General features: G+C 33.0%; 3 protein-coding genes and 1 pseudogene across 3 annotated transcripts; 2 read left to right on the top strand and 2 right to left on the bottom strand.

The window, feature by feature from the left end:
• Positions 1–21: 21 nt before the first annotated feature.
• Positions 22–3,342, top strand: LOC101257243 (receptor-like protein Cf-9 homolog; annotated as a pseudogene).
• A 1,742-nt stretch (positions 3,343–5,084) lies between these two features.
• LOC101253662 (uncharacterized) lies at positions 5,085–7,879 on the bottom strand. Its single transcript, XM_004251486.5, has 9 exons — positions 7,654–7,879; positions 7,481–7,537; positions 7,219–7,316; positions 6,506–6,575; positions 6,319–6,367; positions 6,155–6,243; positions 5,976–6,023; positions 5,707–5,766; positions 5,085–5,600 (listed from the first exon to the last, which is right to left on the bottom strand). The coding sequence occupies exons 1-9, from the start codon at positions 7,711–7,713 to the stop codon at positions 5,490–5,492; spliced, it is 642 nt and encodes a 213-aa protein (XP_004251534.1). The 5' UTR covers positions 7,714–7,879; the 3' UTR covers positions 5,085–5,489.
• Positions 7,880–10,595: 2,716 nt separating this feature from the next.
• Positions 10,596–14,952, bottom strand: LOC101253355 (putative late blight resistance protein homolog R1A-3). The gene is made up of 2 exons (XM_004251485.5): positions 14,358–14,952; positions 10,596–13,569 (listed from the first exon to the last, which is right to left on the bottom strand). The coding sequence occupies exon 2, from the start codon at positions 13,530–13,532 to the stop codon at positions 10,740–10,742; it is 2,793 nt and encodes a 930-aa protein (XP_004251533.1). The 5' UTR covers positions 13,533–13,569; positions 14,358–14,952; the 3' UTR covers positions 10,596–10,739.
• An 8,733-nt stretch (positions 14,953–23,685) lies between these two features.
• On the top strand, positions 23,686–26,522 carry LOC101253972 (protein NRT1/ PTR FAMILY 6.4). The gene is made up of 5 exons (XM_004251487.5): positions 23,686–24,010; positions 24,105–24,225; positions 24,307–24,524; positions 24,715–25,256; positions 25,363–26,522. Exons 1-5 carry the CDS (start codon positions 24,008–24,010, stop codon positions 26,255–26,257), a joined length of 1,779 nt encoding a protein of 592 aa, XP_004251535.2. The 5' UTR covers positions 23,686–24,007; the 3' UTR covers positions 26,258–26,522.
• The last annotated feature ends 32 nt before the right edge of the window (positions 26,523–26,554 follow it).

Consider the following 26,554-nt stretch of genomic DNA (forward strand, 5'->3'; position numbering starts at 1 on the left):
TGTTGGGAGACGATGGACGGTGATCTTCCATTGTATGCCAGCATGACGCCACGCTAATGTCACACAAAGCATGAGCAGTTGAGTAAATATTTTGTAGCTAGATGAGTACTTACCTTGTGGGAAGTTTGTGTGTAGTTTTCCTTGATTTTTAGTGCAGAGTCAAAGAAAGGACTCGACTTTGAATGATAAATATGCTGCCAATTTGATTCATGGTGGTACCATATTAGTGCTAAAGAAAAGGACATGTGAGTTGGGCCAATATTTCAAAGTTTAACCAGTGACCACAACTTTCTAATGTTTCACAACTAAAGGAGATGTCTATTCCAAGACTGACCTCACCATTGAAATTCCACTGTGCAGCCTCCTTTCAATCCTTAACGTTCGTTCTAGTAACAACATTCCCACTTTTATTATCACTTCTGGTACTGGTAGGGCCAATTCTAACGCGGTACTCATACCAATCTAAATTATGCATGAATCTTCGATATGTATGGTTCTTCCACGAAAAAATTAAGGTCCACCTCTCTCTATTTCTATATCTATATATGGGAACCCTTGCAATGTAAAATCTCAAAAAAGTTGTATTACACCTATTAGACATGAAAACTTTTTACAGTACCTTCCTTTACATTCTACTAGTGCTTCTTCTTTTTTCACTTCCATTGACAATCACATCAGCAGCAAAAACTGAAGCTCAAGCTCTTGTCAAATGGAAGATGAACTTACCTTCTGCTTCTTTCTTGGATTCATGGTCCATTTCCAATCACGGAAACTTGTGCAATTGGACGTCTATTGTCTGCAATGCTGGTGGAACAATTTCAGAGATCAATCTTTCTGATGCAGGTCTCTCAGGCACACTTCATCAGCTTGATTTCACTTCATTTCCGAGTCTCACAAGTTTTTCTCTCAATGGAAACAACTTCAGTGGATCGATACCATCAAATATTGGCAATGCTTCTATGCTCACTTTCTTGGACCTGAGCAACAATATCTTGGCGGATGTCATACCAGAAGAGATTGGGAAGTTAACACAACTTGAATATCTTAGTTTCTATAAAAACTTTATCTTTGGTGTTATTCCCTACCAAATAAGCAATCTTCAGAAGGTATGGCGCTTGGATCTTGGATTGAATTTCTTAGAAACTCCTGAGTGGTCAAAATTGAGGAATATGCCTATGTTGACATATTTGAGCTTTGGTTACAATGAACTTCAATTAGAATTCCCTGAATTTGTACTGCGTTGCCATAATCTGACTTACCTCGATTTGTCATTTAACCATTTGAATGGTTCAGTCCCAGAAACACTATTCACCAACTTGGACAAGCTTGAACAACTCAATCTTTCATATAATTCATTTCAAGGTTCATTGTCACCAAATGTTACCAAGTTGACCAAGTTAAAAGAACTTCAGCTTGGTTTCAACATGTTTTCTGGCATAATTCCTGATGAAATTGGTCTGATCAGTAGTCTTGAAGTTGTCGTACTTTCCAATAATTCACTTCAAGGAAAGATTCCATCTTCTATAGGTAGACTTAGAAATCTACGACAACTTGATCTTCGAAATAATGGTTTGAATTCAATCATTCCTTCTGAGCTAGGCCTTTGTACTAACCTCACTCACTTGGCTCTAGCAGAGAATGCCCTGCAAGGACCATTGCCTACATCCTTGTCCGCGGTGACCAAGTTAATTTCCTTGCGCTTGTCTGATAATTTTCTTTCTGGTGAGGTTCAATCATATCTCATTACCAATTGGACTGAGCTGACATCTTTGCTTCTTCACAACAATTCATTTTCAGGGAAAATTCCACCTGAAATCAGCCAGTTGAAAAACCTCATATATCTTTACCTCTTTCGTAACAATTTCACAGGTTCCATTCCCTATCAGATTGGTAAGTTGCAAAACTTGCTGGAGCTAGATGTCTCTGACAACCAGCTTTCAGGCACAATACCTCCAACCATTGGAAACCTGACCAATCTAAAGATGTTGCTTCTTTTTCGGAACAACATCAGTGGAACCATTCCTTCTGAGATTGGCAAATTGACATCTCTTCAAACCCTTGACCTCAACACCAACCGGCTTAGTGGTGAGCTGCCTGAAAGCATTTCTAATCTCCGCAGTCTGGGTAATATCAGTCTTTCTGAGATTCTTCCAACAAGTTTTGATATTGGATGTTCACTTAGAACCTTCAACCTTCATGGAAATGAACTACAAGGGAAAATCCCTCGATCTTTAGCCAATTGTAAAGAGTTGCTTGTTCTTGATTTAAGTGATAATCACCTCAATGATACATTCCCCGTGTGGTTGGGAACTCTATCGATGTTGCAGGTTTTAAGTCTGAGATCAAATAAATTTCATGGACCCATTAGAACTTCAAGGATTGGAAACATGTTTCCTGCTCTTCAAATATTAGATCTCTCTCAGAACGCCTTCACAGGAAACTTGCCGACAAGTCTATTTCAACATTTGAAAGCCATGAAGACAACTAATCAAACAAGGAAAGATCCATTTACAGGAGGAAACTATTACCAAGACTCGGTAGTTGTTGTAACGAAGGGACGCAAGTTTGAAGTTGTGAAAATCTTGTATTTATACACAAGTGTGGATCTTTCAACTAACAAATTTGAAGGACTTATTCCAAGTATTATGGGAGATCTCATTGCACTTCGGGTGTTGAATTTGTCTAACAATGGATTACAAGGTCATATACCGCCATCACTTGGAAATTTAGCGGTAGTAGAATCATTTGACCTTTCATTCAACCACCTTTCTGGAGAGATACCGGAACAACTTGCTTCGATAACAACTCTTGCAGTGTTAAATCTCTCCTACAATCATCTTGAAGGATGCATTCCTCGAGGACCTCAGTTTAATACATTTCAGAAAAATTCATATGAAGGTAATGATGGATTGCATGGATTGCCAGTTTCAAAAGGTTGTGGTAATGATCAGGTATCAGAAACAAATTATACCATATCTGCACCAGACGAACAAGAAAGCAATTCGGAGTTTCTGAATGATTTTTGGAAAGCTGCTCTTATGGGCTATGGAAGTGGAATATGTATTGGATTATCCATAATATATTTCATGATCTCAACTCGGAACTCCAAAATGGCTAGCAAGAATCATGGAAGAGTTGGAACACAAACTTATTATGCGGATTAGAAAGAAGCAACGAGGTAAAAGGCATTACAGAAGAAGAAAAATAATCGCTTCTAGACAAGTTACCAACTGAGTAGGATTTGATTACAGAACTTCGGGTATTCAAGTTAAGGTCTATGCTGATTTTTAGTTCATAATAGCTATATGTATTGATATATATATATAACTTTCGTTACAAAAACAGCTAATCGATACTTCATACTGAGTATACTTTCTTTCCAATAATTTCAGTATGTAGATTATATTGAAAAGAGCTAGTCTTAGTTGATGATTTAAGCTATAAATATATAACTATAAACATGTACGGAGGAGGAATCATGTAGATAAAACTGGATACTATTAGAGATATCTACATTCTGCATAGATATTCTAATTTTACGGCGTACTGGGAGGTGGCTTTTGAGTTTGTTTTGCCATCTAGATTAACAAGTGTTCATTGTGATTTCATTCTCATGTGTATATGTTTGAAGAAACATCACGAGTATATGTCACACATGCTACAGTAGGATAAGGTGAAGCTTTATCAGAATCTTACATTTAAGGAGGAGTCTGGCTATTTTAGACAGACAAGTCTAGAAGTTGAGGTCAGAAGAGATTGGCTTCGGTGAAAGGGCAATGAAATCATCCTCTGGTTGAGGAAGCTACTTGGGAGACTATCCAAAACTGCTTGACAGCTTAGGTACAATTCTAAACTCATTCGAGGATGAACATTTGTTTAGGTAGGAAAAAACAAGCACCCTTTTCCAAATTTGAGACTTTCTGTAGTTTCGTATGTTGCTAAAATTGCAGAAATGAGAAGAACTGAATAGGAAGAACTGTCTTTTATTGAACTTCAAACTGTCAAGTGTAAAGTAAATACAAGAGCATTACAACTGACATTGAAAATGGAATGGCTAAAGAACTGTTAAACATGCCTAGAAAAATAGGAACGTAAGAAGTAAATGAAGGAAGGTGATATCTTACAAGGCTAGAGGATATGGACCTCAGCGGAACTTTCATACTTGTATTGAATGTCCTGTTGAATTTGCTTGGCGGAATTCTCAACAGATTTTGCACACCTCCTTTTATCAACAAGAGCACTCATCATCAGATTCATCAGTCTCTGAAACAGTGGCTTTTGCACAATAATGAATGAAAATCATTGTAAATTTTGTTAGCCAAAGTTGTTTTACCAATGCCACCCATAAGTACAACTGAGACAACTTCTAGTTCACCTGCTCCTCTAGCAAGTTGATCCTGCATCATCTCGAGTTCATTTTCATGGCCAACCATTGGCGCCTCAACATGTTGAGATGTACTACTGGCGAAAGTCAAGTTCTGTTCTTCTGCATCTTTGCTTTTGGTGTACATGTACTGCATTTCCATCCACTTGTTCACCCTGGAATCAACGCGCGCTACTACTTGTTTCAAGAGAACATGAAGTTCCCAAAAAGTAAGTATTCTTGAAATTGGATTTCAACCATTTCTCCTCTAAGGGATTCAAGCTTCTTACAGAAAGATTGAAAATTATATCGAGCAACTTCCATCGATTGTTGTATGGTTCTCATAAGACGAAGTATTATTTTTTTCATGTTTTACCTTAACATTAATTACTTAAGACCTAATACTAAACATCGATTAAAAGGGGTAGTATGGTAAAATAGTCATATCGATAGATGTGTCTGATTTTACAAGCATCTCTTCTGCATATTGCTACAATAACCAACTTAGTCTAATTCCACAAGTAGAGTCTAGGAAAGATAGTGTATACACAGACCTTACCACTACCTCGAGAGGTAGAGAAGTTATTTCCAATAGACCCTTGGCTCAAGAAATTAAAAGGAATGAAGAAACGCAAAATGCTAACAAGGCATGACAAAGCATTATGAAAAAAAAAAAGAAAAAAGAAACAGTAACTAGGATGAAAGAATACGATGATCGAAGTACAAGGAACAATGATTAGTAACATATATGGAAGAAACAAGAAAGTACAAGAGTAATACTAATACTACTAGTATGGAAGGATAAGCAAGACAACATTCAACTACTATCATAATATCCTAAAGAGATCTGTCTTGCTTCTTTCTTTGAGGAACAAAATGCCAGAGGAACTAAGAATATAAGTGACTCAAGACACAATTGTCTCTCATCCTTTGCTAATAGAGTAGAACTAAGAGCTCCAAAAGCCAAAGTAGTTTGCAGACGCAGATATGGTATGGAATACTCTTTACATCCTTTATAGAACAATACTTGCAACAACATGAGAATCCATCCTGCTCCAGTTCAGAATTGGGGTTTCCTTAATTTTACATGCATCATCATGTCTGTATACTTGCTATTTTTATAATACTAGAGAGATCTTTCTTGCTTTCTTTGAGGAACAAAACGCCACAGGTCCACAGCAATGTCAACCTCCTTTTTCTTGTGAAATTTGTACAGTTGTGGCACATCATACCGAAGCTACAATTGAGAGAGATAAAGGCACAGAACATTCATAAGGCTACATAGAATTTCACTCAACATCAATAGCATGCAAAATGCTGAATCTGATTATTTCGATGTGTACCTCACATATAACTTCAGCACTTATTGCATTGTAATCTCGCAAGGCTGCTCTTTTCACATGCTGTTAAGACCATAGACAAATGCCAAATCACGATCTACATCAGAGCACTTTTGTGCACAGAATCATGTTTTTATCGAGAAGTGACAGCAATTTAATTTATGAGCACATAAACTCAAGAAAGTTCATATTTAAGCTATTTGATGCTACACAAATAGTTTTTTTCACCAATCAATCCCTTTGCTGTGGCAGGATAGTATGGAAGAACTTACTTCTCTAGTTGTGGTCTTATGTAAGGAATAAACTGCTTGAGAAGCAACCTGATACATTAATAAAACCACACATTAATCTAGGAATAGACGGGGACGCAGTGCCAATTCAAACAACAAAACAGGATATTGAGCAAATAATATAATCTTGGATACCAATTATATGGAGAGCACCACCGTACCTTCATCGCCGAAGAGAGGAAGTCCATGTCAGCACCTTTCCTCCGTGTTCCAAAAGGTGGATTCATAACCACAGTTTCAACAATCTGACCTACACATAGTGAAATATCAATGAGCCAAGAGAGATATTTTCTTTCGGGGCTGAAAAGTGAGGTGAAAAAGATACCTCTCCATTTTAAGTTGCTGATGTCGCATTGAATAAAATCCATGTCTAGCTGCAGATGAAACAGTTCAAGAAATGTATTGAAACACAGAAGGCTACATATATCCATCAAAACCAATGTAAAAGACTCAGCCTTGAACGCTTTCTCAACCTTGCAAGCAAAAAATGTTATCACATAAACGAATAATACCTCAAGCTCATCGGCATTTGCATACGCAATCTCAAGAGACTCAGCATCAATATCAAGCCCAATAACACTTCTGTTCACAAGAAAGACTATGTCAAGAACAAGCATACATAGAGAACCCTAGCAATCCGAACGGAGCTACGTATGCCAAAGGGTGGTTAGTTGAATACCCTTCACCAGAAGGGTATATATGGGTAAATGTCAATTTTATACATATATTCTAAATCCTAAACCCCCTTAGCAAAATGCCTAACTTCAACAATGTTGGGGTGCATCGTGCACAACAAAACACACCCCATGTAATCTCACAAGTGAGGTTTGGGGAATGATAGAATGTATGCAAACCTTACCCTAACTCGTAGAGATAGCGAGGTTGTTTCCAATAGACCCTCGGCTCAAATAACGTATCTCAAAGCAGTTTGAAAAAGAGAATACAAAAATGAAAGCAGTAACAATCCTCAAAGGGCTAGCGGAAGCCCAATACGATAATCAAAGCAATGGAAACAACACGTAATACTAAAATTAACGAATACAATAGTAGGAGAGTAATAACAACAATACTAATAAGGGGACTTGATAGTGCTCAACTACCTACTAACCTTGATAACTTCTCCAATATAACTACAAACAATAATACAGGGGTTGCACAAATATCATTCATATTATCTCCACACAACACTAAAGTTCAACAAAAGAAACAAAAAACAGATACATACTCGGCTCCCAAAAGGCCAGCAGCAAGGCCTAATGTACCACAACCACATCCAAAATCTGCAACCACCTTACTGTTCACATCCTCAAATGAATTCTCAGCCTAAAAAGATTAAATTTTTTTCACAAAAAAAACCCAAAAAGTTAAAAATAAAGATACCCTTTTAACCTTTAAACAAAACTCAAAAAGAAACACACAAAAAAGAGGGTATCTGCATATGAACAAGAAGAGAAAAAAAAAAGTGAGAATATAGAGAATTTACATACAGTGTAAAGCATACGAGAAGCAATGTGGGCTCCAGTAGGATATTGTTCTAGTTCAATCTGTTGTAGCAAAAAAGATCATTTTTTTTACTAAAATTAGTAATCAAGAATCATAAAAAATGGAAATAAAGTGCATAAAGATGTATATTTTGTATAAAGATAAAGAAAAAGGGAACCTTTGGGGTTGAAAATTGTTCAAGAGAACCAAGATAACTTTCTAATTGCTTCAGCTTCATCTTCACCTTTGATGACTGCTAAAGCTTCTACTGTGTGTCTGTGTGTGGGGAAAAAAAAGAGAGAAATTTTGTGATGTTTTTTTGGGCTTGAAAAAATCCCCAAGTCCAATTACTGCAATTAAGACAAAAACCAGCCCAATATGTTTGCACTTTTGACTCTATTTTGTATTTGGTCCTCACTTCAAGTCTTTTATTATACAAACTTTTTTTTGGGGACACGCCTCACTTCAAGTCTTTTATTATACAAATTTTTTTTTGGGGACACGATTTATATTTTTATATCATAATATTAGCAAGGTTTGCTTGAACGTGATTTCACTTTCTAAAAAAATTATGCTCATTAGGCCTAAGTTCGATCTACGATGGCTAGAAATTAAACACCAACTTAATTGCTTAACGCAATGTGTTTAGATAAACATTCTTAGTAGATTTACTATTCTTTCCTATAGTTTGAAATAATTAAATATTAAATTTCAAGTCATATATATTTGCTATCAAATATATCTAGAGTGATTCTCATGTATCAAGTATCCCATATAGTATCGGAGCGTAAACTAATGAATTATGTAAAATATAGTTTGAAATAATTAAATATTAAATTTCAAGTCATATATATTTGCTATCAAATATATCTAGAGTGATTCTCATGTATCAAGTATCCCATATAGTATCGGAGCGTAAACTAATGAATTATGTAAAATTATTCATAAACTTATGTTTTAAAAAATTAATGGGGTGAGAGAGGCTCGAAATCTCGACCTCAGGATTACTCTAATTGCTATAAGACCTACGCGCTAGCCAACAGCGCCACCACCCCTTTGTTTTAATGTAGTCTAGGATTTTCAATTATACTTTTAGTTGTTGACATCAGTAGGGATAAACTTAAATACTAAAATGATATTTATAGATATGAATATGAATCGATCGAAGTTCAAAACAGATAGATTAATGAAATAATATTGATACAAATATCTATTGGTACGAATATGAAACAAAGCTATCTATTGTAGTTCATTACAAATATTATTTTACTTGTATGGTAGAACGATCTTCAATTCAAATTATACGTGGAGAAAATAAAGTCAACTTGTTGTGTCTTGCTCTTCAGCAAAGGCTGAAAAATGATCAATGACAATGACCGTTTTGAGAACGGACCAAACAACTTTGTATATTGTCTACAGTCTTGTTTTTCATGAACGAACCAAACATACTGAAATAGATTGTCATTATTATGTTCGCGATGAGTTACAATCTAGTAGAGATTGTGAATCGTCCTTGAACAGATAACAATCCCATGGTTTTCACGCGCTTCATTGACCACACCTACATGTTTCATCCTGTAGATAAAGTAGCCAGACATAAAGGATGAAATGTAGTATCATTTCTTTCGCGTTAGTATTTGGAAACACAGATGCAACTTACAAGTATCAATTGTTATAAGAAGTAAATCGAGGAAGAAGATGTCGTCTTACAAGGCTAATAACTCATGATATGGACCTCAACAGAACTTGCATTGTTGTCTTCAATGTTCTGTTGAATCTTCATGGCGGAATTTCCAATACATTGTGCACGTAACAACCACATATGTACTTAGAAGACGCGTTGTTGAACCCTGCCTCATTTTCAGCCTCCAAGACTCCAGAGGCTCTTCTGAAGTACTTACATTTGAAGGTTCTGTAAAGAAAGCAATAGATGGCTTAGCAATATAAACTTCCAATTCTTCGAGCTGATGTAAGTAGCAAAAATCATAGAGGCATATTTTGATAAAAAGGCTTACCTGAGCTAGCATGTTCAGCCACTTCCACATTCCGAATTACAGTCTACAAAACATAGTTTTATATCATCCCAAGCTCTTGTAGTCCATATGTCATCGATGACTCTGCCTTTTAGAAGCTTTTGAAGTCGGGATGCTAGTTGCCCATCATCCTTGCTGGTCATGGCATTCAAAGAAGGTCTTAGAGTACATTTCTCTCACAATGTAGTTGTTTCTGCGCGGATATCAAAGGGAGACATAATGAATGGATCACTGTAAATTCTGTTAGCCAAAGTTGTCTTGTCGACACAGTTTCTAAGTTGATCCTGCCTGCATCAGCTAGAACTCTTTTTCAAGGCCATCCATCGTATCTTCAGGCTCCACGACATGTTGATATGTACTAGAGAGAGTCAGATTTTGTGGTTTCAAATCTTTGCTGTTGGCATTCCCATCCACTGCTTCATGATCAAATCAATGCGCCTTTCAAGAGGAAATGAAGTTGCCAAACAGCTATGTTTGGTGAAATTCGATTTTTTTGCTAAGAGAACTTCTCTTGATTCAAAATCAATTGTATATTTGTATCTTCTGTGATGAATGATACCTTTGTGATTTCTGCTTCCAAGCTTTTCAATGCATCGAAATAGTCTCTAGCTGGATGTTTTTGTTTCAAACTTGCCTCAACTGGCTGGCAAGTGAACACTCCGAAAGTGTACATCTAGACATCTCAATTTAGTCTCAACCGACAACTATATACTCCAACTCATCCCATTTGACATAATATATAAATGTACCTTTTAACTTGGCTTCAGCTGATATATATGCGCTCCAACTTTGAATGTACGCAAATATGCACTTAAACTATCATAAATTTAAATAAGTAGAAGCACGCATCCTACATGACATATCTCACGGGATATGCTTAAGCATAACACAAAAACTAGAGCTGCACTTTCTAGCTGGTTGATATAAGACTGGACCAAGCTGGAAATGTGATGGAAGCTAACTTAATTGTTTCAAGAAATAATTAAAAGAAAGTACTTTGCATTGATTTCTATTTTCTAAATTTTAGAGATCACATTACTTGTGACAGTTTGTATAAACAAGAAGGAAATGAAAACTTCTCATATAGTGATTGTAAACAACTGGTTTGTATTGATTGAACAGAACTAACTTCTCATATAAGCTTTGAAGTACAAAAAAGTACTAAAATACAAAATGAGAATGAAGGCCTTCTTAAGTAAATCAACTAAAAAGATAGGTTTAATTGAAAGGACTAACTGATACAGACCTCAACAGAACTTCCATAGTTGTCTTCAATTTCCTGCTGAATCATCTTGGCGGAGTTCCCAACAGATTTTGCAGAGTCACTTACATGAATCAGCTGAAGAGTGGTTATGTCTACAAAGTCCTGTGGGATCGAATACATGCTCCAACAACGGTTAATGACTAGTCGTTCAAGGCATGGAAAGTGATCACTACTAGCTATCCATTTATGCAAGTACAACTGCTTCAATCGCAAGAACTTCAAGTGTGGAAACCCTTCCTCACCTACTTCCCAATCAGTACCAAGGCAGGCATCATATCCTAGTTTGAGGGCCTTGAGTTTAGGCAACTTACCAAGAATCTCCAAATCCTTCCAATGCAACCGAGTACCTCTAAAAGCTAACTTCTTAAGGTTCTTCAAAAATGTACCTATAGAAGGAAGAATCAAACGTGTAGGAAACATTGGTCTTACAATAGCTGTCTTTTTCATCTTAAAGTCCAATTCCTTAAGCTGATCTAAGTAGCAAAGAGAATGGAAGACCTCATCCTTGTTACTTCTTATGTAGCCTTCTTGAATGCCATATATCTGCAACTTCTTTACATTGGGAAGTAGTCTAAAGATCGAAGAAGTACACGATAAAGGATTCCATCCGGACAAACACTGCAAATTTCTCAGAAGCCAACTTCTCTCTATAGACTCATGTTGCTTCAAGTAATTCCAGTCTAAAGAGAGGTGTCTCAATTGAGACATTTTGAAAATTTCTGATGGTAATATGAAAGGGCGAGAATACTTCCACGCAAGAGATGTTGGAGACTTGAGTATTAAAGTTTGCAAATACTGAAGGCTAGCTATTGATGGTGGAATGTCAATACCTCGATCATCAGTGGACGAGTAAACACTCAGAGCTAGGTATCGCAAATGAAACAGTTCAACTATACAACTGGGAAAAGCATTCAAAGTCGACGAAGCAAGATCTAGGACTCTTAGTACCTTGAAACGCTTCAATGCTTGCATCATGTTTGAGCTTGAGGGATCATCAACAGAAAGGACAATAGAGCAGGAATCATCATTGCGAACCATAGACAACCGATTGACAACAGTTTTCGATTGCTTTGATTGGATACTGATCCGAACTCTCGTTGTTGAAAAATGTTTGGCTTGTTCACTTGGATTTTGATTGTCCATTATAACATTCACAAAGTTTATTTTTCGAGCTTCTCTCAAGCAGAGTTCACGGATCACATCATGCATTCCACAAGCTTTTATTTTTCCATCAAAACTACTCACCCTTTGGATGAAAACTAAACTTCTATCTACAAGATCTTTTAGACTTTGTTTAGCCACTTGTTCCATGCTTTTCGTCTCGTCTACCTTCAGAAAACCTTCTGCTGCCCATAATTTCACAAGTTCATTCACAAAAATCAATTTATCCTCTGGGAAGAGTGCAAAATACAGAAAGCACGCTCTTAGGTGATGAGGCAAGTGATAGTAACTCAAAGCCAATACTCTCATGCATTGGACATCAAGATCTGTGTTCATCACTGAACTTACATTCTCAGCAACACTTCTCCATCGATCCAATCTGTTACCAATTTTGGAAAGAAGTCCAGCTATAACAACAATCATTAGAGGTAACCCTTTGCATTTTGATGCAATTTGTTTCCCAAGTTGTTCAAATTCATGAGGGAAAAATCCTCTCGCAAAGACCTTTTCATACAATAAACTCCAACTTTCATCAAAATTCATGAGGCGCATTTGATAAGGAGGACTACCTGAGCTAGCATATTCAGCCACCTCCATATTCCGAGTAGTCATGAGTATTCGACTTCTACAATTACAGTCTGGGAAACATAGTTTTATATCATCCCAAGCTCCAGTAGTCCAAATGTCATCAATGACTACCAAGTACCTCGGGCCTTTTAGAAGCTTTTGCAACTGGTCTGCTAGTTGCCCATCATCTTGCTCCTCATAAGTTTGATGAGTCTTTCCACTTATGGAAGAAAGAAGACGTAGGAGTACATTTCTCACACAATAATCTTGTGAGATGGTGACTTTTGCACGTTTATCAAAACAAGACATAACGAACGGGTCAGTGTAAATTTTGTTAGCCAAAGTTGTCTTACCTATGCCACCCATTCCAACAATTGAGACAACTTCAAGATCACTGGCACCTCTAGTAAGTTGATCTTGCATCATCTCGAATTCATTTTCATGGCCAACCATCACATTCTCATGCTCCAAGGAATGTCGAGATGTACTCCCAAGAGTCAAATTCTGTGCTTCTACATCTTTGCTTTTGGTGCAAATGCTCTGCTTCTTTCTCCACTTGTTCATCATCGAATCAACGTGTCCTACTGCTCGTTTCCAAAACGTTAGTCCTTGTCTCATTTCAGTTTTTGCCAAAAAACTTTTGCTCGATTCTGAGACAATCATATACTCTTTCATGTTGTTGCACCCATCCCGGATTGCCATCCACTCCTTCATGATGGAATCTATGTTTTCTACCACTTGTTCCAAGAAACAACTCAGTTTCCAAAAAGCTCTGCCTCGCAAAGTATCTGTTTTTGCGCGTACAACTTCTATTGATTTAGAGTCAATCTCCTTTTCTGCTCTATATGCAACCTCCACGATTTGTAATTCCAAGCTTGCCAATGCCTCGAGATCGCCTGTTATGCTGCTAGGTTTCTCCATAACAGCTATCAACGATGCAAGCTTTTCGTAGAACAATTCCAAATTACATCCAGTCACTTGCATTGATTGTTGTATGGTGATCATAAGGGAACTAATAGCAACAATAGCCATTTCTTTCTTTCTCTTTTTGTGTGTGTGATAATAGTTTCTGCACAAAAGAATAACATTCTCAGTATGTTAAATGGACAAATTGCCACAAGTTCATAATTTCTCAATCTTATAAATCACCTAGTGCAAATATCTCTTCTCTTATTTTCTTGATCACCCCTAACTAGCTAACTCGAAGGGACGTCAACAACACGAAAAAAAGAAACATCTTTCATAGGGTAATACAAAGGAGTAACTTATTACATAGTGTTTCATTTTGTATTGCATTGTATCGTACTGTATTATTTTAACGAATACAGTGTTTGGATAGATTGTATCGTTCTGTGTCGTTATATAATGTCATACATCCATAATATGAGTTATAAGCCTACAAGAAAAGTAGGTTAATAGGGTAGAGTTATTATGAAAATGTAGGATAAAGGATGAAATATGATTATAAATAAAAACAAAATGAGAAAGAAGGTAACAATGCGATCACACCAAATCGGTCGTTACATAAAATGGATTTTTTCATTTTTACCAACGATGAATTTAAACGATAAAGTTTAATCAAAACAAACATTGTATTCTCAAATTCCTTCAGAAATAGTCTTTCTATCTCCATCCACAAAGTAATAGTAAGGTGTGCATATTGTTGTTGTTATCACTTCTAACCTCTTAGTATTAACTTTTTATTCCCCAAATTATTTTTCACGATCTGAACATCAATTAATATAAGTCTTATTATGATTAAAAAAATAAAATCATATCAATGGTTGTTTGCTAAGTTTAAAGTACACAACTGAAAATAAAGTGTAAAATAATAATAGATCAAAGTTATTCCCATACCTTTGTATCCACAACTTTGCTCAACTCTTCTGGATGAGAACTGATCTGATTACTTTTAAGTACGAAAAATATTTTTCAAAACTCTATTTCGATCTCAAATTTCAAGTCTTCTGTCCCTCGTATCGAACAATTTTTTATACTAATTCGAAATTCGACTCCTGATTTTCAATAAGCAATTTCTCTTCCTTTTCTGTGTTGATAATAGTAGACACTCACTATGTTAAATGGACAAATTTCTCAATTGAGAAAACATAAAAAGTGCAAAGGTCTTACTCTAAACTTGGTCCACGTCGCGCTTCTTTTGGTACGAGAGATAAAGAATAACTAATATCTATATAAAAATATTTAAGAAGAGTTATTAACAATATTAAAATGTTTTGTTTTCTTTTTTGTTCATGTTATAGAATGAATAGACACTATTAATGTGTGGTGTAAATTAAATAGCTTAGAAAATAATTTTGACAATGTCCTATTCTACATGAAGCCTTGAATGAACTATATTTTCGACCTCTTTTCGGAATCGATCAAGGCGATAAAAAGGAGTTACTGAAATAACAAATAACTTTATAAAATTTAATAATTGTGAGTTCGAGTCAGCAAGAGATACTGCTAGCGATTTGATAGACTAGTTGTACAATTTCAAAAAAGTCCACATTTTTCAAATAAAAGCCTCTCTTTTCTTTTTTTCCAAACTTTATCAAAAGGAGATGTTGGTGAGAGTGCCAACTAACCTAACTTTGTTGGCTTCTCACTTTCTCTATGAAAAAAATAATCAGAAATATAAAAAAATAAAAAAAGACCTTAAGTCTTTGTCTTTTTATTTGTTTTTATTCGAGAAAAATAAGAAAATTATTAAAATACACGTCTTACGTCTTATTTTTTTTTCTTATTTTTAATATTTCTTTCTATTTTTAAAAATCTCTTAACTTCCTTATTTCTTTCTTAATTTTAAATTATTTATAATGTATCCAAACTAGTTTTTAATATATTCGTGAAAGGTTTTAATGTGTCCAAGCCATATATTATGTAATCGATTTATAATATATCTAGGCTAGTTTTAATGTATTCGAGTTACATATTTTATATCCAATTTATTTTACTTTTTAGAAATTAATGAAATTAAATAGAAATAGATTATAATTTCATATTAAAACTATTTGATTCCTAAAATTTATACTTTCTTTTTATCATTGTCATCCTTCTAAATTCTCATATTTTTTAGGTACTAAGCATGTGAAATATGCTATAGTTTGCATTACTCACGCGCCTAAAATAGTGTGTATTCGCGTTCTTTGCTATGTTAGTATTTTCAGTGAGATCAAAGCTATCAAATAGTTAAGCTTTGTAATGATTCGAAAGGTCATTTTTTTGTAAAATTATTATTTATCCTTTTTAATATTGATTTTGAGTCATTTATGTACATGGACTGACCTCGAATTTGTATAATAAGTCACATTTGTAAATGAATAATTCGCCAGAATATACAAAATACATATGCATAATATACAATTATCTAACAGGTATACATATACAATTCACCTCTCTCCCACTCTCTGCCCTGTCTCGCTCGCCTCTCTCCTCCCTCTCCCAATCTCGCTTGCCATATATACAAATGCATATGTATATATACAATTATCTTACCAATATACATAGTTGATTCACCTCTCTCCTCCCTCTCCAAATCTTGCTCGTCATATATACAAATCCATAGTATATATACAACTACTTACCAAAGTCTTCACACTTTATGGATAAGAAGCAAAAATCAAAATCTTCATATGTATCAAGAAAAACAAACTTAATATTTAACCAACAAAAACATTTTGGGTTTATCAAAATTTATCGAGAAAAAAAATATTGTACATAAATAATATAATCTTTTGTCATGGAAATTCGAGTGAAAGCTCATAATATATGCATAGATACACCCCTGCCTGTATCAATCTGCTAATGTATGTATGGACTTCAAGGTACACTTATCCAGTGTATATGAAATATATATAAAATGTATATAATATGTATTATGCATGTATAGAATGTATAATATACATTTCCGGCTGGTGCATTTCAGATTAATATAAAAAGAAGAATAAACAAAGAGTTTTTTATTTTTATTTGGTTACAAATTAAATATGACATTTGATTTAATGTCACTATTTCAACAAAATTATTAATTATGTATCTGTTCCAAGTATTTATTAAATCAAGTGAATTAAATTAATTGTTGTACTCAAGGATATAGTGAACAAATTTCAAACTTATAGGATCTTTATATAAATGAACAATCAAATTCACTATATTTTAAGAGTGGTATACATAAATTATACAATATATATATATATAAACTTAAATATTCTCTTCTTTCTTCTTTAATAATTTATTTTTATCAAGAAATATTTCAATTAGGTTTTTTGCGTGCGTCCGCATAAAATAGTATAATAAAAACGTAATCAAATAATGAAAGTATAGTTTAAAATTTTAAAATGATAAGTTAATCACACACTTTAAAGTTTAACTAAGAGTCTATTACTTCTAATTTTATTTCAATTTGTTCTTTATAATCCATTTAAAAAAGATTTTTTTGTTTAAAATTAAGAAATTAAATAATATTTTGATACGTTGATATATTTTTAGTTTATAACCATAGTATTCAAAATTCTTCTTTATTTTCATACAATACTTTGTGTAAGAAAATGTAATAAATAAATTAAAACAGAAAGAATTCATCAATAGATGTAACATTATATATTTAAATATTTATATCCTTTCATTCACTTTTGTTAAAAAAGAATATGATTTCATGATTCAACTTTGATTAAAAGGTCACTTAGCACAAAGTGTCTTAAAAAGATTTAAACAAATTAAATTATAAAGGGAGAGCTAGGTGGCATAATTATATTGAGATGACATATTAATATACCTTAAAAAAATTAGTTATAAAATTCATTCCCCATCTATCGTTAAATCAAAGGATTCTAAGTTATTAAGAAAGCAAAAATAGAAGAAGCTTCTATAAAAATGCAAAAGGAAAATATATGGCTAAATATAAAATTTATTAGAATTTTTTTTTATGATTTCTCTTAGTTCATTATAAATAAAATTAACAAGGAGTTTAATTTTATTATTAAGGAAAAATTTTATCCGATCCATCACTAATTTTTCCCCCCTTTTTGTATTATATTGGAAATATACCTTGTCTAAAAAAAAGATTCTAGAAGTGTTATGTTTCCTCCATGACAAAGATCTCAAAATGTTAAATAATTCAATAGCAATAATTAGTGGTGTACATAGATCGGTTCGATTTGATTTTTCATTTAGAAAAATGTAAATCAATTATGTCGATTTATCAAATCTAAGAATCAAATCAAACCATATAAAGTTGGTTTTTTCGATTTTGATTTTAGTCTGTTCTTTTGAGTTTTTTTTTTGTTTTTTACAACTATACCGCATTTAAAAAAGCGATAAACATTTTTTCACTTATGTGTGTGATAAACTAATACCAAACCAAATCAAGAGTGGTCATTTTTTTTTTCAATCACCAAACCAATCAAATCAAACCACAAATCGATTTGATTTGATTTGTCGATTCGGTTTGACTCAATAATTCGGTTTGTACACCCTAGCAATAACACATCACTCAATTTTTTTAAATTCCTCTTTTTTCAATGATTACTGTGTGGAGTGATACATATTATTTTATTTTTAATGAAAGATTTTAATAATAAATATCTTACTCTCAAAGTAGGATCTCCGAATACAAATTCAAATTAGTCAAACTTTTAAAACGAGTTTCAGACTTTAAGTGACAAACTAAAATATAATTATAATTTAATGCATGTCTTTTTCTTTAAACTTTACCCTTTTTCAATGGAAAATAAAATAATAGAAAAGATATCAAGTGAGAGACTACTACCATACACGTATAAATTTAAATTAAAAAAAACGCATTACACCTAACACTTTTCCATTATTAGGAAGAAAAGATATGAATTATACCTTCAAAGTTGGAATATAATGCCAAGTTCAAATAATTGCATTGATAGTCGACATATATTTATATATATAAAAAAAAATATTATGATGACTCAAGATTTTATGTGTTTGCTACATTTTTGTTGACAAAGGATCTAAGATTTAATAAAAAAGAATATACTTTTTTAAAAATAGTTTTTAACTTGGAAGGTGCATGATTTTATGTAGAATTTAAAAGAGAAAATAACATTTTTAATTTAAAATTTGTTGTTTAAAATATTTTCTGATAATTTGTGTGACTATAAATAATTTTATTAAAGAACGAAAGAAAATCTTAGAGTCAAATTATTTTTAAATTGAAGAAAGATCATATGATGATATTTTTTTTATCAACTAAAAAAAAAATGTCATATAAATTATAATTAATCGTGAACATGGTACATATATATCCATATGTGATTAATTTATTTTCTTGACATATGACTTCTATATAGTACTATAATATAATTTAAATAAAAATTTCACTATCAAGTCATTTTGGAGCCAATTGCATGTAACTTTCTAAAACAATTAGTAACATGCACAAAACGATATGTCACTTATTATGATATAAGTATTTGATCCCGTCATTTTAATTTATTTGTTTTATTTTTTTTAAGTTCGTTAACAAAATGTCTTTCTTTTTTTTAAGCAATTTTTCATAATTAAGAATATTTTGAGATTATAAGATTAAATTTTTTTTATACATTATTTAATATGTTTTTAATTTAAAATCATAAAATTATTTTTTTTTTAAATTTCTTATCCAATTAAAATACGACAAATAAATTAAAAAGAAGGGGACTACTACAATGAAGAGCTTTTTGTCAAAGCATGGCAAGGGGCCTGGGGGAATATTTTGGATAAACATTGAATGGGGTATAATAAAAATAGAGATGGTGTAAAATTATTCTAAATTATCGACAATAATAACATATTTAATATAATCTCGAAAATAGGTTATGAGGACGATAAAGGGTATATAGATTTTATCCTTACTTTGTGAGATAGAGGAGTTATTTCCTATAGACCCTTTCGGCTTAAATAAAACCTTTTAAAGCAGTTTGAAAAAACGAATAGAAATGAAAATAACAACAACAACTAAATAGTGTCAAATGAACAAACAAAACTACACAACATACGGAAGAAAGCACAGTAATACGAAACATAAATTAAATCCCAACTCCCTCGCGTGAATGAAGATCCCCAAATCATTTAATATCAAAGGTGGATCTACTATAACCTAATTACTGATTCACGTGAATTTAATAGCTTTTATTCAAATTTTATATTATAGATAAAAGAAATCTATTTAAATAATTATAAATATTTGATGATAATCTTATTATTATAATTATAATTTTAACTTTGTGATCACCATAGAAACTCACAACTTATAACATGACCACCTTTCAACGAGAGGACACAATCCAAGAGCAACTCATTGTCCTATTTCATTAATTATCCAACTAGCATGTCATATAATCCAAAAAAAAAAAAAAAAATTAATGGTTGGCTAATAATTGACTATTCATATTCACCAATGAACTAATAGCCTCATTTTAATTTCTTGGGAGTATATACTTCAAAATTGACTAATTTAATTTGTGGTTAAGTTAAAGAAGGTTCAATTCTATAGTCTTCCTAGCCATCAATAATTTGGTAACTAGCTAGAAACAAGAAAAGTAATACATTTATTTGAATAATCAAACCACTATATATACATGTGGTGGAGACGCCTTGCTTCACCTGGTGTCATTTGACATGCTTCGTTGAATAAATTCTCTCTCTCTCTCTATATATATATATATATGATGTATTAAAAATATTTTTTAAGACATTTTAAATTTATAACTTAAAATAAATTTTGGAATTATCTGTCACTGTGGTGTAAACTTCGTTAAAATCAAGGAGATTCAAAAGGTTTACAAATATATGTACAAATGAAAGAAAATAAATTGTGTTGCAAATGTAATTTTTAAACGAAAGGCCCCGGCCATACATCGATACAAAGTAAGGTCTTATTATAGTTTCACAACCACAAAATCAAACACATACTGTGATATATATATATATATAAAATGAACATTAAGTAAAATTTTGTATACGTTACTGACTGACGATTACGTATATTAATTGGCCAATTGCAAAAATTGGACTTGGATGGCCAAAAAGCCAAAAAAGAAGAAGGCAATAATAAAAACGTTACTAAGATACTTTCAAAAATTTATACAAGTCAAATATATTTTTAAGGATCTTTATACGACGGTTTATTAATTTTTGAGTAAATTGAAATATTTATCAAAAAACGTTAGATTTAATTCAAATTTTTTGTAAGTTATTGTTACAAAATATTAAAAGAAATATATAATATTTTATCGATAAAGATTGAATATATGTATATATATGTGAGGAAATATCAATTCAAAAGTTAAGCTATTAGTAAAATTTAGCCAACAAAATATGACATGCCATTTAATTTTGTCCACATGAATTTTTGAGTAATTAGTCAAATTTTATGAGTTTTAAGGTTGGTTCAATAATATGAGTACCATTTCAAAATGGTTTCAAATAGATAGTGTCAAATGACGACAAAATACCTAATTATTTTATTTTGAATAAATATATTTGATTATCCGAAATAAATAAATATATCAATTACTTATGAAATTTGATATCGTAACCCCGCTTAGAGCAAAGGTAAATTCGTTATGAATTTTTAATCAGATTTACTATTACAAAGTATATATATTTACGACTCCAATGATATATATATCTACTCCAAAGTATATATTTATGACTACAATGATATATATCTACTCAATAACATAACTATTTGATTTAAAATTCTAGATACGTCTTTAATCCGTACCAAATAATGGCCTGAAAATACCAAACAAATATGATAATGGAAGTAGTATTGGAGATAAACATACCATATAAATTTTGTCATAAATAGGAATTAAGCAGCAAAAGACACAGAAATATGTAAGTAAATAGTGCACGATGTCGACTAAGCACTAGTTATACAAGTTTTGTATATAGAAGTAGCCTAAAATGTACTAGTTCCTTACATATACCTTTTTTGGATCTTTCGCGTGAGTATGTCTGATATTTGTAGTGAGATTCGATTAATTTAAATTCATACAATGTAAGATTTATTTTTGAAAATAATACTCTCGATATGTTTATTTTCAATATTTCACATAGTATGTTTAGACCCTTAACAAGTAATAATCACTTCAACTTTGAGTATGCATATCTAAACATTTCCACTCGTCTTAACTATGTTATAAGCTGAGCACTCTAAATTACAAAATGATTAGATACACACCTCCAAAAAAATTACGCCACATCAACATTGACTGTTCACTAGACACACTAGGCCGAACAAGATGGAGTGTTTACTTAGTTGCCAATTGAAATCAAACGTTAAAGTGTTTAGATATATGCACTCTCAAAGTTGGAGAATTTACTTGTCGGAGGAAGTACTAATAGATCCAATTATTGTCAAGCTACAAGGAGAAGAATTACCAAGGTACAAATTGTAGAACAAAAAACAAATAAATTCATCACAACTTTCGATTCACTCGTGGGATCCGGGCGGTCCGGGGGGACCACCACGGCTCCTCTCTTCTCGAGAAATCTTATTTAGCGACAAATAAATGATTGATCATAAATAAATCGTTAGCTACGAACCAAAATTTAGTTTAACAACAGATTAACAAACTAATTTTAGTTTATCTTGGTGTTATTCTCTAAAAAATAATAATTAGGTAACAATAGTAGGATGGATATTTTTGGTAAAATGCCATTAATGTGGCTACTTCCAAATTACTAAAGATAGCATTATACATGTGTCATGTGTGCTATAATTAGTAGAAGGGACCCAAACACAGTGTTTAAGGGTCTAGTAGTGGTATAGGAATATCCAGACAAATAACTTTTGGCCAAGAAAAATGAAAAAAAAAATATATGATCAATTGATGACCATGCATATAATAATATAATTGGCCAATCAATTCATATGATGGTAGACCAAAAATCATCCAAAAAGTATACAATATAATCACTTTCTTTTATAGATTCAGTGTTTATGATAAAGTTTGTATTTTCTAGATATACACGTTTGTGTATTGCTGGATGCATTCCATTCGTAGCTAGCCATGATTTATAATTGCCGACGCGGTTTCGTCGAAACAGTTCAAGATTTGAAATTTATGAATTTTCTACACGTGTGCCATTATCTTAATTTCTGGTGATATTTATGTACTTAAATTTTGGATATGTATAAGTAGATGCTTAAATTTGTATGAAAATGAATAAGTGAATACACACACATTCTATGTTGCGTTCTATGTATCGATTCAAGTGAGATAGGCTTGGATTGATTCTTATATGACACGTAGCACACGTGTATCTGCATATTTAACTTTTTATACAAGATTAAGCATTTGCTTGTATATAGTTAAAGTTGGAGGCAAATATATGTCAACCGAGTCCAAGTTAAGTAATACGTCTATGTATTATGCATGCTTAATAATATATAACTGAGTTCACATTAAATATTTATAATTATTTAGTGAATTTCTTAAGATATAAGCAAAAATATTGAGTTTACGTACATTTATAGGGCTTAGTTAGTTCAAGTTACTAAGATTGAGGGACTCGTGACTTAGGTCACATATTCGAGTTATGTTCCATGCGAACTATATGCATGGTAGTTAAAGTGAAAAAAAATAGAGAAGCGAGAATATTATTCTTAAGTTTCGAAGGCATAGTTGATCTTACAAGTTGAATTCAGACGAATTTCTCGATCATTCATAATAAATTAAAATCTTAGTCGGCATGCCTTTTACAAAAATACCACACCAAATAATTTCATCCATGAATTGATGCTTCATATATCTCTATACACATTTGTGTTGTAGCAAATTAAAGAGGGGTGACATTTTTTTTTTTTTATATTTAATTTTATCTTAAATCACCAAATTGTTTTATACTTTTATCGAAGACGTTTTCTTTTTTCACTTTTCCAAGTCCAATTCAATAATAATAATAATAATAACTACGTCTTATTCCCGAACAAGTCAAGTCAGAATAAAGAGACATTCAAGCGGCTTAGTATATTTATGTTGTTTGACCTAAGTCTGGTATTTAACTAGAGAAGGATAAATCGAGTTTCGAAGGCTACAATTGATCCTAAGTGTTAGGCCACAAAATTTCTTTCCCACTTTTCCACATGTTACAACACCTATTTGAGATAACACCAAATTTTTCAAAACTTACAATATGGTCCCAAATAATGCTGTTTTCTGTGGAGATAAGAAGCACTTTCAGATCAAAGTAAAATGATATTTTTCAATCTTATATCTTAGTGGGGTTTATTAATATTTTGACCACATAATCATATCTCAATCAGTCAGTTAGTTACCTTATGATCTATAATAGATATTTAACATGAAATTCTGTTGTACAAATGCCTACCTTTTTCTTTTTTTTCAACTTTTTGCCTAATCATTCATTCATTTTTCTTCTATTTTTTTTTGCTTTATAAATATATACCTCCCCCTCCTTACTTATTCATCAAATTAACTATCCTCTTCTATCTCCTTTCTCTCTTAGTATAAACACAAACAATGGTAATATCCTAAACTCATTTCAAGTTAGATAAATATTTGTTCATGTTATGATGTCTTATGTTATATTTCTTTAACTCATTTCATTCATTCACAGGTTTTAGTTCATAACCATGCTGAAAAATATGGTTCAAATGATGGAGGTCTAGTCGATTTTCGTGGAAATCCAGTTGATAAATCGCGTACAGGAGGATGGCTTGGTGCAGGGCTTATTTTAGGTAGGCTAGTGAGCTTTGTTGTTTTCTTGATCATGGTAAAAATGTTTGTGTTAAGTGTATAACATAGTTGTTCTGTTTCAGGTACAGAGTTATCAGAAAGGATATGTGTTATGGGGATATCGATGAATTTGGTGACTTATTTGGTTGGAGATTTACATCTTCCATCTTCTGATTCTGCCAACATTGTTACTAATTTCATGGGAACACTTAATCTTCTTGCACTTCTTGGTGGTTTCTTGGCTGATGCTAAACTCGGACGTTATGCCACTATTGCAATCTTTGGTTGCATAGCCGCTGTGGTAAGCTTAAGCTGTTAGAGAGAACATAACTTTTGTTTCACTTAATGATACTTACGAGCTTGATTCTTTTTACATTGAAACAAACACGTGGAAGTTCTTGCTGTGCTTTGATACCATGTTGAATTGTGTGACTATCTCGTGTTAGATGATTAAGTAACTTGATATGTTACTTCTTTGTGTCTATAACCAGGGAGTAACACTGTTGACACTTGCAACATCGATCCCAAGTATGAAGCCTCCCGTGTGTGACTCAAGATCGAAAGGTCATTGCATTGAAGCCAGCGGGCAGCAGCTTGCTCTCCTCTACGCAGCATTATACACCATATCGCTTGGTTGTGGGGGGATAAAGTCTAGTGTGTCTGGTTTTGGATCAGACCAGTTTGATTCATCGAATCCTAAAGAGAATAAGGCCATGATATACTTCTTTAACAGGTTCTACTTCTGCATTAGCCTTGGATCTTTGTTTGCTGTGACTGTGCTAGTGTATATACAAGACAATGTTGGAAGGGGGTGGGGTTATGGTATATCAGCTGGAACAATGGTACTAGCTGTGGCTGTTTTGCTTTGCGGAACATCGTTGTATAGATTTAAGAAGCCAGAGGGAAGTCCTTTGACTATTATATGGCGAGTTTTGATATTGGCTTGGCGAAAGAGGAAAATTTCTCACCCTTCTGATCCTGGATTCTTGAATGAATATCATAACGCTAAAGTACCACATACGAAAATGCTAAGGTGAGATATTGTGCGCGTTGATCCAAACTCGTATCTTTTCCCTCATAACATTAAGGGTATCTGTCATAAGAATAAAAACTAACCAATGTGTTGTTGTTATCAACAGATGTTTAGACAAGGCAGCGATTATTGATGATTATGCAGTTGCAGATGAAAACAGAATCAGTTCATGGATAGTATCAACGGTTAGTCAAGTCGAAGAAGTGAAAATGGTTCTTAAGTTGATTCCGATATGGTCTACATGTATCCTCTTTTGGACGGTCTACTCTCAAATGAACACGTTCAGTATCGAGCAAGCTACCTTCATGAATCGAAATGTTGGCAAATTTGGCATCCCAGCAGGCTCATTTTCCTTCTTTCTCTTCATTTCTATACTCTTGTTTACTTCCCTAAACGAAAGAGTCACCGTACCAATAGCTAGAAGGATCACGGGCAATAGACAAGGACTCACAAGCCTTCAAAGAGTTGGAATTGGACTTATACTATCTATTGTTGGTATGGTAGCTGCAGCTGTTGTAGAGAAACAACGAAGGGAAAACGCGATACACCATGATTATAACATAAGTGCATTTTGGTTAGTCCCTCAGTTTTTCATCGTTGGTGCTGGTGAAGCTTTTGCCTACGTTGGACAACTCGAGTTCTTCATCAGAGAAGCACCAGAAGGAATGAAATCAATGAGCACGGGGCTATTCCTCAGCACGCTTTCAATGGGATTTTTTATGAGTAGCTTGTTAGTGTCGATTGTACATAAGGTAACAAACGGAAGCTGGCTTAAAAACAACTTGAACAACGGTAAACTAGACTACTTCTACTGGATGTTAGCAGTACTCGGAGTACTCAATTACTTCGTGTTCCTTGTTTTCTCAACGAGACATCAGTACAAGACACAACATCTTAGTACTACTCTTGAAGACTCGGAAGAAGAGCTCAAGAATTGGAACGATACGAGCATTGACAACACACAAAAGAATCCTAATGATGCAGAGAAGGAACAAGTTTAAATGCTCTTTCCACGTACAGATCAACAATGTCTAAGATTTCGAAGTGCCTCATTCTTTTCTAGAGTACTTTGAATTATAATTTCGTATTCGATTTCACAGTAACATTTGTGTAGTATTTCTCTCTAGACATAAGGTTTGTGTTTTGAGGTAAAAGAATGAGAGCTATAAGGACATTGAAGAGTAGATATATTGTCATTTGCATAAGCACAAATGTGTATTTTTTTGACATAGTGCAAGAAAAGTTGTGGTTTTTTTTGAAGAAAAATGTGAACTTGGCTACCTTTCTTTTTTTTTGTT

Source organism: Solanum lycopersicum, chromosome 12, assembly GCF_036512215.1.
Source record: "Solanum lycopersicum chromosome 12, SLM_r2.1".
Taxonomy (NCBI): domain Eukaryota; kingdom Viridiplantae; phylum Streptophyta; class Magnoliopsida; order Solanales; family Solanaceae; genus Solanum; species Solanum lycopersicum.